Here is a 13,008-nt window from a genome sequence, read left to right on the forward strand (position 1 = left end):
AGGAGTGTGGTGTCAACTATAAGTTCACCACCCTCTATCACCCACAGTGCAATGGGCTTGTGGAGAGATTCAACAAGACCCTCTAAGGGATGATAAAAGGGTTACCAGAAAAGCTGACGCGAAGATGGGACATCCTTTAACCCTGCCTTCTGTTTGCTTACAGAGAGGTCCCACAAAAGGGGGTTGGCTACAGCCCTTTTGAGCTTTTGTTTGGGCATCCTGTAAGGGGACCCCTATGTCTTGTGAAGGAAGGATGGGAGTTACCTCTCAAAAAGCCTAAGCATGACATAGTGGACTATGTACTTGGTCTCCGCTCCAGGATGGCTGAGTATATGAAGAAGGCTTCTAAAAACCTTGAGGCTAGCCAAGAACTTCAACAAGCTTGGCATGACCAAAAGGCTGTGCTGACTGTGTACCAGCCAGGACAGAAAGTGTGGGTGCTGGAGCCAGTGGCCCCAGCAGCACTCCAGGACAAATGGTCTGGACCCCATACAATAGTTGAACAGAAGGGAGAAGTCACCTACTTGGTGGACCTTGGGACTCCCAGAAGCCCCCACAGGGTGCTTCATGTCAACAGACTCAAAGCATATGTCGACAGGGAAGACATGGGCTTGCTCATGGCTACAGATGAGGGGCAGGAGGAAGAGAGTGACCCTCTCCCAGACCTGCTTACTCAGAACCCTGATGATGGTTCAGTAGATGGTGTAGTCTTTGCTGACAGCCTCTCTGAACATCAGCAACAGGACTGCAGACAAGTTCTTCAGTCCTTCAGACATCTGTTTCCCTGACCCCAAGTCAGACAAGCTGGTGCACCCATGAGGTGGACACTGATGACAGTCTGCCTGTCAAGAGTAAAATCTACAGGCAACCTGACCATGCCAGGGACTGCATTAGGACAGAGGTCCAAAAGATGTTGGAGTTGGGAGTTATTGAGCCCTCAGAGAGCCCTTGGGCCAGTCCAGTAGTCCTGGTGCCAAAACCTCACACCCAAGATGGTAAGAGAGAGATGAGGTTTTGCGTGGAGTACAGAGGTCTCAATGCTGTCACTAGGACAGATGCCCATCCCATCTCCAGGGCAGATGAGCTCATTGACAGATTGGCTTCTGCGAAGTTCTTGAGCACATTTGACCTGACAGCAGGCTACTGGCAAATCAGATTAGCTGAGGATGCAAAAGCCAAGACAGCATTTTCGACCCCAGGAGGACATTATCAATTTGAGGTAATGCCCTTTTGCCTTTAAGAATGCACCTGCCACTTTCCAAAGGCTGGTGAATCAAGTTCTCACAGGACTGGATGACTATTGTGCAGGTTATCTAGATGATATTGCTGTCTTTAGCTCCACCTGGGAGGATCACCTGGTCCACCTGAGGAATGTTTTAGAGGCCCTGCAAAAGGCAGGCCTCACTATCAAGGCTACAAAGTGCCAGATAGGGCAGAGCAAGGTTGTGGACCTGGGCCACCTGGTAGGTGGGGGTAAGGTTTAACCACTGGAGAGCAAGATCCAGACCATCAATGACTGGACTCCTCCAAACACTCAGACATAGGTCAGAGGTTTCTTGGGCCTGTCTGGGTACTACAGGAAGTTTGTTAAAAACTATGGGTCCATTGTGACACCCCTAAATGACTTAACTTCCAAAAAGATGCCAAAGAAAGTTCAGTGGACAGTTAGCTGTCAAAAGGCATTTGATGACCTGAAGCAGGTCATGTGTACTGCACCTATTCTGAAAAGTCCAGATTACTCCAAAGAGTTAATAGTCCAAACAGATGCTTCTGAGTTGGGTGTGGGAGCTGTTCTTTCACAACTGAATATAGATGGTCAAGACCAGCCCATTGCTTTCATAAGCAGAAGGCTGACCCCTAGAGAGAAACGTTGGTCAGCTATAGCGAGGGAGGCCTTTGCTGTGGTTTGGGCCCTGAAGAAGCTGAGGCCATACTTGTTTGGCACTCAAAGATTCAGACCGACCACAAGCCCCTCCTATGGCTAAATCAGATGAAGGGTGAAAACCCCAAACTTCTTAGGTGGTCCATTTCCCTACAGGGGATGGACTTTACAGTGGAATATAGACCTGGGACTGACCATGCAAATGCAGATGGACTCTCCAGATATTTCCGCTTAGAACATGAAGACTCAACTGGTCAAGGTTAGTTTAATGTCCCTAAGTTTGGGGGGGGGGGGGGTTGTGTAGGAGAGTAGGGTCTGCTTCCTATGGTCACCCCCACTTTTTGCTTTTGCTTGTCTGGTTTTCAACTTAGATGTGACTGTGGGCCTGCCAATCAGACCCACAGCCCAGATGCACTCTCTCTAAATTTACACCATGTACTAAAGGTACATACACAATTGGGAATTGGTTCAACTTGTCAGCCCCTGTAGAAGTGCACCCTAGGTACTCAGGGCATAGGCGTAAAAAAGGCCTACCAGGGGTTGCAGCATGTATTATGCCACCCCTGGCTGGCCACTCAAATAGACACAACTGGCTGATCACTCAGCTGGGGCAAGGTCGTGTAATCACCCCTTGCTTAGGTATGCTATTCCTATACCTACTTATATATAGACACATAGTAACCTATAAGTCACTCCTATGGCAGGCCTTAACAATTCTGGAGGCAGAGTGCTTAGTTATGTGTGAGATGGTGCTCTAGCATGAGCTGAGCCTGTCTACAGCTTTCGGAACCATGTCCTTATAGCTGTTCTATGATATTGCCATACCATATACTCTTAAGTACATTATGAACCTCGAGGTTAAATGCTAACTCTGGTTTGGCTTTATCAAAAAAGGTCGTGTAAGGTGTGATACGCTTTGGAATACTACCCCCTCGCCAATTCTGGCAACGGGGGTAGCATTCCACCCTTCTAGAGGGAGAAGACATGTTGTTGCTGACTATCCCGGTTAAAGTTAACCAGAGCCCCAGCGTCACAAAATGGACGCTGCTGCCACCGACACAAGTCTGACCTCCTGCTGCTGGGAGTCCTTCCCGTCACGGAGGTTTGGACAATAAGTTTCCTGCCTGGGGAGGTGTGAGCACCACCCCAGACAGGACTTTGTGTATTGGGACAGGGAGGGCTGAATAGAATGAGACACTGCCTGGAGCACACTAGGTGCTCCATGCATACCCCAGTTCAAACCGGTTGCTGGGGCACTCCAGCCCCAGCTCTGGCGCGAAACTGGACAAAGGAGAGGGGGTGTAACCACCCCCCTTCCTGGTCCCACCAATAGGAGGGACCTAGTAAGTAATCCAGCCCCTTTTAGTTGTATAAAGGTAGGAGCTGAGTCCTGAGACTTTAGATTAATCCTGAATTGAAACTTGACACGAAACTCTGGACATTCAACATTCTGCTGAAGCTAAAGACTGAAGAATCTCCCTTGTGGCCAAGGAGTGACCACCCTGGGCAACCAAGCACCATCCAGCAAATCAACGGCTTGCTTTGTCGACATTCCCGCCGGAACCTGAGCACAGAGCCTGACAAGACCGAGACTTCCAGACCTCTATGACCCTCTCTTCACGACTGCAGCATAGCTGGGATTCGTGGAGGCGACGAGACACGTGGGACCGAACATCTTGGAAAGCCTGCAACTTGCTACCTGTGCAGCTCCTGAGGTACCCTCGAAGCTGTGCACTGGGGATTGAGAAGCCCCGATCCCGAGCTCCATCTGCGACGAAGATCAGCCCCCCACACTCCACGAGTTATGCGTGGGGTCCTTCTGCTTTTTTTCTGCTTGACGCGTTGTCCGGTTGCTGGCCCGTTGGCTAGTAGCTTCTTTGACGACAATCCTTTTGAACCACATTGCTGGTTTGGTTGCTCCAGACTGGCCCTTGCTTCCCTGCAAAGGTGAAGCCTTTGTTGTATCCTGTGTGGGTTGCCTTTGCCAAGGCTTGTTGACTCCAACCCGGAAGTCGACCCCTCCATCTGCGAGATACTTCGTGGGACAGTCCGTCTCCAGCACCTGGTCGTCTTCGACACCTCCTGGTCCACGTGGCTGCCACGACATGCTTCAAGACAGCACCTGATTGCTCCTTGACGTCGTCTGGTTCCTTCCTAGTTCCACCCGGTCACTGGCTAGTGACCCAGACTCTGTCCCCTCTGCTTTCAGGTCCTCTTCATCCTCGATCCACCCGGGCATCTTCCTACTGGTCGCCTGCAGCATCTTTTCTTCAAGGCTCCATAGGACTCAACGACAAAACCCGACACATCTTCACACCTATGCACCCGCCGTCTGTGGGTGAGGTAACGCAAGTACTTCGGTGCTCCCAAGGGTATTGCCTATCAAAGTGTCTAAGTCTTTAGTTGTTTCCTCCTACCTAAACCGGAAGTATCCTAAATCCTTCTAAATCTAACTTCTAAGTTCCCATTGACTTTACATTGACTCCTGCGTGTGTGTAAAGACACTGCACGCGCCGCCTGTGGGCCTCCTACTCCTAAACTATTGTTCAGATAGTGTAGCCCCAGCGATTCCCTAGGCCCTAGGCCTTTCCTTTTCTCGTGACGTGGTACTCATACCACTTTCTTAATATATGGTTTGCTTCGCCCCTAGGGCCTAACCGTAAATGGTGCAACTTAACGTATTCTGACTAAGTATCTTGTTATGTGCTTTGGCCTCTGATCTCATAAAGAGTTCAGAGGAGTGTGTTAGTAAATAAATACGTATATATTTTATACATATCCTGTGTGGTGTCCTTTCATTAGATATTCAAGGGGTTGCATATGGTAAAACAGCTGGCTTTACACGCCCTCAAGAGTCTTTTAGCCTAAGACTGTTCTGTCCACGCTACCACTAGGATATCTGGTCTATAAGGTTGTCTTACAACCATCACCATAAGGGTTGTTTGGACTGGTGCAAGGTGATCACTAGAATAGTGATCATCATATACCAGGGCAACTTCTCACGATGAGGAAGGCCTCCATCTCCTCTGGCGTCTCGTTCAGCCCAGGGACCGGCGGGTATGGAGCTGGTTGCGGCGCCTGCGGCTCCGGCGGTGCCGCGGAGGCGGTGTCGCCCGAACCCCCGGCCCCATCGCGCGAGCGTCGGGGGGAGTCAGAAGAGCGATGGCGTCTCTTCGATTTCTTGTGCCTCTTACCTGAGGACTTGGAGCCCGACGAATGGTGTCGACTCGTCGAGCTTCGATGACTGTGGCCCCGCGACCGGTCCCTCGACCCCCTCCTGGACCGGGACCTTGAGCAGCGCGGGCCGACTACCGGAGCTCGAGGCGTTTGCAGGACCGCTCCCGCCTAGCCTTCGACGTCAAGGCCCGGCAGTCGGGGCACGACCAGTCGTCGTGGGTGGCCCCAAAGCACTACAGGCACCGGCGGTGGGGATCGGTACAGGGCTTGAACCCGGGCATTCCCTACCGGCACAGAGAGTTGTGAAGACTCGAGAAGAGATCAAAAAGATCAAAAAGTTTTTGTCAGAAAATGACTAGGGTACTACTTTCTCCGGACCTGCGCTTAGCTAGTGCGGAAAAAAGAGGAACTGACGTCAGCATGCGAGGACGGCGTGTAAGTACTCCGACGACGTCATCCCGGCGCCAACGACGGACGCGGAGCCGCAGATGACGCCTACAGACGCGCAAGGGTACTGCTACGCAAAATTTTACGGATCCAGTCTGACGCCTAGGGATATTCTAAGGTAAGGAATCTAACTAACATGTTTCTTTCATATACGGAATGTAACTGTATGGGCAATAAAACTGGAACAACATGACTCATGGTAATTGACCACATGTCTGCAACAACAAAGAATGTGCAATCATAAGCCTCATAAATGACCTATTGACTTTAGAACAGCCAAATAGACCCTAACCTACGTGACCGCAACATAGTCAAGGAGACCCCAAGTAATGGTTAAAAAGTAGAAGAGGGTAGAATAACATGATCAAGTCCCACACTGGAAGAACCAGGGTGGAGGAGCGTGGAAGGGCATTGGAACTCACCACCCAATTATGAGAACGAGTGGAGAAGCAACAGATAAAACAGTATGTGATATCCTACCCTGGAGGGGGGGTGAAGCAGACCATTAAGCAGGAAGACAAAAGTCACCTGTAGGAGGGAAGTGGGTAGAACCCAACCTTAAAAGGCCCTCACAGAGCGGGGAGGATGGGTGGGCATTAAGGAATCTGCGGCTAGACTGTGTCTCTACCAGATACATCATTATTGAAGGTAAGTAACTTGTTCATTTGATAGAGACATTTAGCCGAAGATTCCTTAACTTAGAACAGATACCAAAGCTATACCCCATTGGAAGAGGGTCTAAAACTGAAACCCACCAAGTTCCAAAGAGAACTAATCCATCAATAACATTGACCAAAACACAGTGGGGACAGCAACGCCAGTGTGGCAGACACCAGACCCATTAAGCTCTGTAAGGGAGCCTTAACTAGGGGAGGCATAGGCACCACAATCTGTCAGAGGACAGTATTAGACCTCTCTCGTCCAGATAAAGGGAATCACATAACCAGAACGGCCAGTGTATAATGGAAGAAATTCCCAACTTCTGCAAGAAGAAGTTAAATCGAGCACAGGGCCCCATGGCTCTGCAAAAGACAGTCAGGGCATACAAACGGAGCATGCACAACAGAGGATGTCAAAAATGACATGTGGAGGGACAGATGTCACCATGCAGGGATAGACAGAACCAAGACTACCGGAAGGGACATGTATGTGAAAGACAGGGATACACAGACAGACAGTGTGGACCGTGAGAACTACACCCCACACAAGCAAAAGTCCAAATGTAGCATCAACTGCACGTATGCGTCGGCAGTAAGAGACGGGTGCATCACCAGGTAGGCAACCAGCCAACCGTGAGGGAGAGGCGAGAGAGAGAGATACATAGGTAGGTAGAAAAATGTATACATATACAGAATCTTCAGAAATGGCAGTGAGTATCCTATAGAAGGATACTTCCACGGATAACATCAGCAAGGGCCAGGACCAGGAGTACCTGAGCTCCTGCGCGGCAAGGAGCAGAAGGGCTAGAGCCCCAGCCTGGGAAGTGCATAGAGAAAAGGGGCACATGGCAACGTGCAGCGGTGACGTGTCCGGCATAGACTCTACTGCCCATAGGCAAACAACCAGACAGGATCTGAACCGCAAGAGAAGACCTAAGCATGTCCCAACACCAGAGAATGAAGAGTAGACATTACCACAAAAATAGAACGCAGCCAAAACAGTAGCGCAAGGTGTACCCCAGGCACTCCTTGACTGTGAAGTGTGTACTCATATCGTGTCCGCACAGAACACGAAAAGAAACTGCACAAGGGACACCTGCCTACCTTTAAGATAGCCAACATAGGCAAAAAGAGCACAGCATAAAGGTGAAAGAACACGCTGGGACCGTAGACCACAACTCATAAGCCCTAGGAGAGAGCCACGTCAAGCTTGTGGCTCTCACCAGAGGGGACGTCCTACAACAGTAGGAAGAGTGATGAAGTGAGAAGCCTACAGTATGAGCTATAGGACAATTCCCCAGAGGGCCAGAAGATAACCATCCTAAGAAGACTCCGCAGAAGCATTTGAAGCTTCCTGTGTAAGGAAGAGTGGCTATACAATAGCCAACGAATACCCCACATAGGGTAGGTCTTATCCCCATAAAAGGCCAGGGACACCTCTTGAGACTAGCTCGTAGACAGAGGACTCAAAATTAAATGCAGAAACAGACGGTTAGCTGTACCAAAGAAGGGCAAAAACGGCTGATTAGCCATACAGTCTATCTGGGTAATAACGTCTTGAACCCATAGATGGATACCAGAAAAAACTGTGAAATTACTGCAACCAAAAGTCCTCAACAAGGACCAAAAACCACAGAATTTATGGAAACACAGACATGAGACGCTGGACCGCTGAGTCATCATGACTGTCAAAAAGGGTGACCCCATCAAAGCAAAAATCCCAAAGACGCTCCTGAACATTTGCAGGAAAACTGCCATCGTGCAGCCAGGCACGGCGACGCAGAGCAACTGACCTGGTCATAGCCTGACCCACGGAGTCAGTAGTGTCCATGGCCGACCAAATGGAAAACTGTGTCAGTTCCCGGCCATCATGAAGCAGCCGATCCAGGTCAGCCCAAGGGCCATCCAGAAGAGATGGAAGAAGACGCTTGAGCGAGTCCTAAAGGGTAAAAGTAGCCCGTGCAAACAAGCAAGACGTGTTCAAGAGCCGAGCTGGTGGAAGAAAATACATGGCGGCCACACAACTCCAACCAAAGAGACTCCCTAGTAGGAGGAAGTAACGGAGGAGGCGAGGAAGGTAGCGAGACTGAGGCTGCCTGGACTACCAGCCCTTGAGCCCTAGGATGGAGGGACAAACAGACTGGGTCATCTGAAGCCAGGCTAGGAGGATGTGCAATATCATGACCTATAGGGTCTCCTGATGAGGGTCTCGTCCAAGTCCCAAGAAGAATGTCATATAATGACCCGCCAAAAGTCAGCAAGGGCTCCACCTCCACAACGCCCTGTTGGAGTAGATCCAACAAGGGATCAGAAGGCAAAGAGAATGAGGGAGGCTGCATCTGTAAGATATCCCCAGCTTTACGAACCACTCTTGCAAATGCTGCACTAGCCTCTGTGGTCATTCTAGGTGGCGATAATAAGCCATCTGTAGGGGACGGTTGCGGACTAACCAGTCTACCAAAAAGCAGAGGCTCTGCAGCCCGACCACGACCAAAAGCCTGCTCCATGGGCACCTGCTCCGAGGAGCCTCAAAACAATGCTGGTGGGTGGTGAGCCCTCAGGGGCCTCATCCTCCTCCACCAACAGAAGAATAGCAGGGGACGGCACCGGCATCGACCGATGTCGAGACGGCGTTGCATCAACGTCAACGAACACCATAGAGGACTTGTTTGCCTGGCGTCAACTCAACCTCCACGAGATGGGAAGCTGCGGTGAGGAATGAGGTTGCGCTGCAGCCGCATCCAGCGCCGGCGCAAGGATCCTCACAGGGCTGTGCGGTGACGCCACAGGAGGGCGGCCTGACGTCTGAATGGGATGCCCCTCCATGCCCTGTCCAGAGGTCGCATCGACTCCGGAACCAGAGTCAGGGTACTTGATGGGCACAGAGGGAGCACCCGCTGGCGAATTCCTGATCTGAGCCCCTACGCCCTCTGTGGAGCCCGAAGGCGCACCAAGGAGAGAAGGTGACCCAAAGATGGCCTGTAAAGCTCATGAATATGCTGCCATCTGGGATCTAGTCGCCCCCAAAACAAGGAATGGTGGGTAGGTGACGGTCGACTCCTGGGTGCCCGTGTTAGGTAAAGACCGGCAGCGGACCCCGGCGTCACGTGTATGTGAGGTCGACGACCTCCGTGACTTTTCCCTGTGTTTACCCGTATCAGGGGAGAGAACAACTCCGTAACCTGTCCCGAACAGAAGCCCCAGCTCAAGATGGAGAACGGCGACGCGAGGACTCCAAATGGGACATCCAGGTGGACAACAACCTCATCCGACACTCCCGCAAGGACTTTGGCTTCAGCTGCCGGCAGGCGTCGCACTCCTCAGACCACACTAAAAGGCGTCGACAAGGCCGGAAAAAAACAAACAGGCCAAAGGAACCGCTACTCCTGGATCCGCTTTGGGACGCGGAGAAGAAGGAAAACGTCAGCGCGCTGGAAGGGACTTATATGGCTCCATTGACGTCATATACGTAGACGAAGGCAGGACGGAGCCATGCAACACCGTCCCCCAGCGCGCAGAGGTACTGCTAAAGATTTTCCCAATCCAGTCTGACCCCTGGGGATATTACCATAACAACCTCCTGTATCACAGGGGCCTCTGGAGCAATTAGGGCACCAACAAATTGTTTACACCAAGTTTTAGGACAGCCTGAGAGCTTCCATCTATGAAATAAATACTCAAATACCCGTAGATCAAAAAGGCTCTTATGCAGACTGGGACATCCAAGTTAATAGCACCTCTTGCATTAATTTCAGGCAACTTATCGGTTGACTGGGGGGGCCAGGGCATGGTTTACTCCAAGTGCCCATTAGAGTGCCAGTGAGGGCCTCCCTGAAAGACAAAAGAGTTTTGGTTGGTGCCTGCCTGCAGGACCTCAGTCAGTACATTCTCTTTTGCCACCATAGTAGAGTGGAGAAGGTCAAGGAACTCAGCAGCCCCAGTATTCACAGTGGTGAAGGACATACTTTCTTCAGTTGTTGGTCCAGGAGGGAAAACCAATCAAGTATCGTTTGAGGTGTGCAGCCCACTGGCATTCACACATATTGTGTCCTGGACTAGCAACCAGATTCTTACTAAAACATTTTTTAAACTTATGATTTTTTGTAAACATATCTTTATAGATATTATTATTTATCCATCAAATACATTGGAGAATTATACGTTACTTTGCTCAAAATGCTCCTAATTATTGTCAAAAAGCACAAGTTACTACTTGTGTAACAATATAGCTGTAAGAGACATTAGTTAGTGATAGATTCCTTACCTCGTGTCATTCCGGCGCTAACGACGCCGACGACTGTCGCGGAGCCGTGGATGACGCCTGCCGGCACGCAGGGCTATTGCTACGCAAAATTTTCCGGATCCAGTCTGACGCCTGGGGATATTCTACGGTAAGGAATCTATCACTAACGTGTCTTTCAGATATAATGCTTAGTCATTTGGGTCTGGGAATCCCCCCGAGTAGGTGCCAGGGACAGCCAGGGGGTCCACGGACTACAGGTTCAGAACCAGTGAGATATCCATCCCACTGGCCAATTAAAGGGCCAATTGTCTTCATCATAGTATGATGCAAACTCTTCCCAATCCCCACAAATGTCGTCTCCAGATGGCTGGCTCTGGTTGGAGTTAGAGTCAAAAAGCTGATGTATTGTCAGTGCATGGCTCAGTGGTAGTGTAATTGTGTACAAGATTGATAGATTCAGCATCAGTTGCGCCACTTCATGATCTGTATGCAGCCTCGATCGTGACAAAGTCGGCTTGGAGTCCAATACCACAACGAGTCGCGGTTCGTGTTCCGGCGACCACAAAGAAGATCTACCACAGGAATGACTTCTGGAGTTGGTCAGCACACTCTACTTAGATCTGGAGTAGGACCTCAAGGAGCTTCCCGGTGCTTTGCAAAGTACAGTTGTGTGTTCTCGGATGGTCCTTGGGTTCATAGGGTCATGTATCAAACGCAAACACCAAAGACACACCTCGTGGGGATTTGCCACAGATATCTGTTTGTAACGTCCCTTGAACACTGGAAACTTTGCAAAATAATTTCTTCATAGTAGAGTAAGAAGAAGCGGAGCCCCGGATCTGCATCTAAAGGCACAGAGAGAAAGGAACTGACAGTGTGCATGAGTGGTGCTTATATGCGGTCTGAGAGTCACTTCTGGAGCGCAACAAAGTCGATGGGAAGTCGCATGCCACCACCTACTGCCGAGCAGGGGCACTGCTTTTGGAACTTTCTAGATCCAGTCTTGCACCTGGGGACATTCACGAGGTGAAGAATCTGCAGTTAAAAGTTGCCATCAGAATTTTATTTTACTCCATTTATCTGTTTTTTGCTTGGTCTGGTGTGTGAGGACAGGTGGAGGGAGAAACCGAGACAACTGAATAAATAGGAAAAAATATGGGATACTAAAGAGAACGTGTCCAATTTATTTACACAGATTTATCTGTTGACACACCCCATTTTACTGGAATCAATCTTTTTCTTTCTGCTGCTGTTTTTTTGCATCTTCCACATTCTTACGTTGCTTTTTTTTTCCTTAAGTACAACGTGTATAACAAAAATTTACACTACAGTTATTTATAATTAAGGCATAACACTTACGAGAAATTTGAGGCTTGGTTAATGAGACTGCTGTAGTCTTCAGGTAGATCTATTAATCTGTTTGACTCTCGTGGAAAGCTAAAAGAAAATATATAAAATAGATGCTTTAGAAATAACTAGACTAAGTGTAACTTCAAATTTTATGCTTGATGTATTCCTAAAAATGTAATTTTCAAAAACGCTGACAGCAGCATACTGGAGGTTTTTCAAGAAAGAAGCAATGATTAAGATACTTGCCTTCAAGCTAATAAATCCATAACCACATACCACTTTAACTATAATGCCTATGTTGTTCTTGTAAAATATAAAGACTTCGGCAGCATTATTCATTGAAACTATATTTTTAGGTCTGGAGTTAGCCAAGAATTTTTTTTCAATCCTTAAAAAAACATGCGATTAGATATAAAAATACAAAGAAGAGCTTTCAGCCAGCTCTCTTCATTTGTCTGTTGTAGTGTCATCCACATTTTGCTTCTACCCAACACAGCAGACCGCCGAGGGCATGGACCAGACTACTGCAACCAATGACTCCCTTCACTGCGAGTGACTGCATTTTGTTCCAGCACATGTGTAAATCCACCTATGGAACAGTCAACCTATAGCCAAAAAAGTGCATCTGCATCAGTGCTTCATTTGTATAAAAAAAAAAGGCACCACAGCTCTCGTAAGGAGACCACTGTAGCTTGCACCACACATTGCCCCTGCCCAGGTTGCCAATGATAGTAACAACACAACAACTAACCATCACACTCCTACAAGTGTGACAATTCGGACTATTTCAGACCCCAAAAGCTATGAGAATGTCTTGGGAGGCAGATAATAGTCATTTGTAATGTATATAGACAATGCCACCTTGTGGCAGACTGTCACAAGTACAGGTGTTGACATGTAAGTGCTGTTGCCAAGCCCCTGAAACCACCGGCTCAAATTAAGCACTGATCAGCATTCACAATCAAAGTGCAGTAAGAAGGCATTGCTTAAAGGAGGAAATGCAGCATAATTTATTCAAACACATGTCTTTCTTACTGTTAGACAGTGTCATCCCACGGATCATTAGAAAAAACTTTGTAATCAAACAATGCTTTGGCATGCCAAAAACACTAAAACATGCTGTTCTTTAAACATACTTAACATTAGCACTGTAACTTATATTTTTTGCCAAATATGAAACCCCAACAAATTGAAATTGGTGACCACAGTCTTCCAAGTTCTCTCGCACTCAACTTCACTGTGAGACACTC

General features: G+C 48.8%; 1 protein-coding gene across 2 annotated transcripts in view; it reads right to left on the bottom strand.

Annotated features, from left to right (window-relative positions):
• Positions 1-13,008, bottom strand: part of UBR2 (ubiquitin protein ligase E3 component n-recognin 2) — a 1,610,484-nt gene that overhangs the window by 124,416 nt on the left and 1,473,060 nt on the right. For both annotated transcript variants that reach the window (XM_078649714.1, XM_078649715.1), the window contains exon 44: positions 11,768-11,845. In XM_078649714.1, coding sequence (XP_078505840.1) covers positions 11,768-11,845 — 78 coding nt within the window. The remainder of the gene's footprint in view (positions 1-11,767; positions 11,846-13,008) is intronic.

The sequence above is a fragment of the Lissotriton helveticus genome, chromosome 6 (assembly GCF_964261635.1).
Source record: "Lissotriton helveticus chromosome 6, aLisHel1.1, whole genome shotgun sequence".
In the NCBI taxonomy this organism is placed as follows: Eukaryota; Metazoa; Chordata; class Amphibia; order Caudata; family Salamandridae; genus Lissotriton; species Lissotriton helveticus.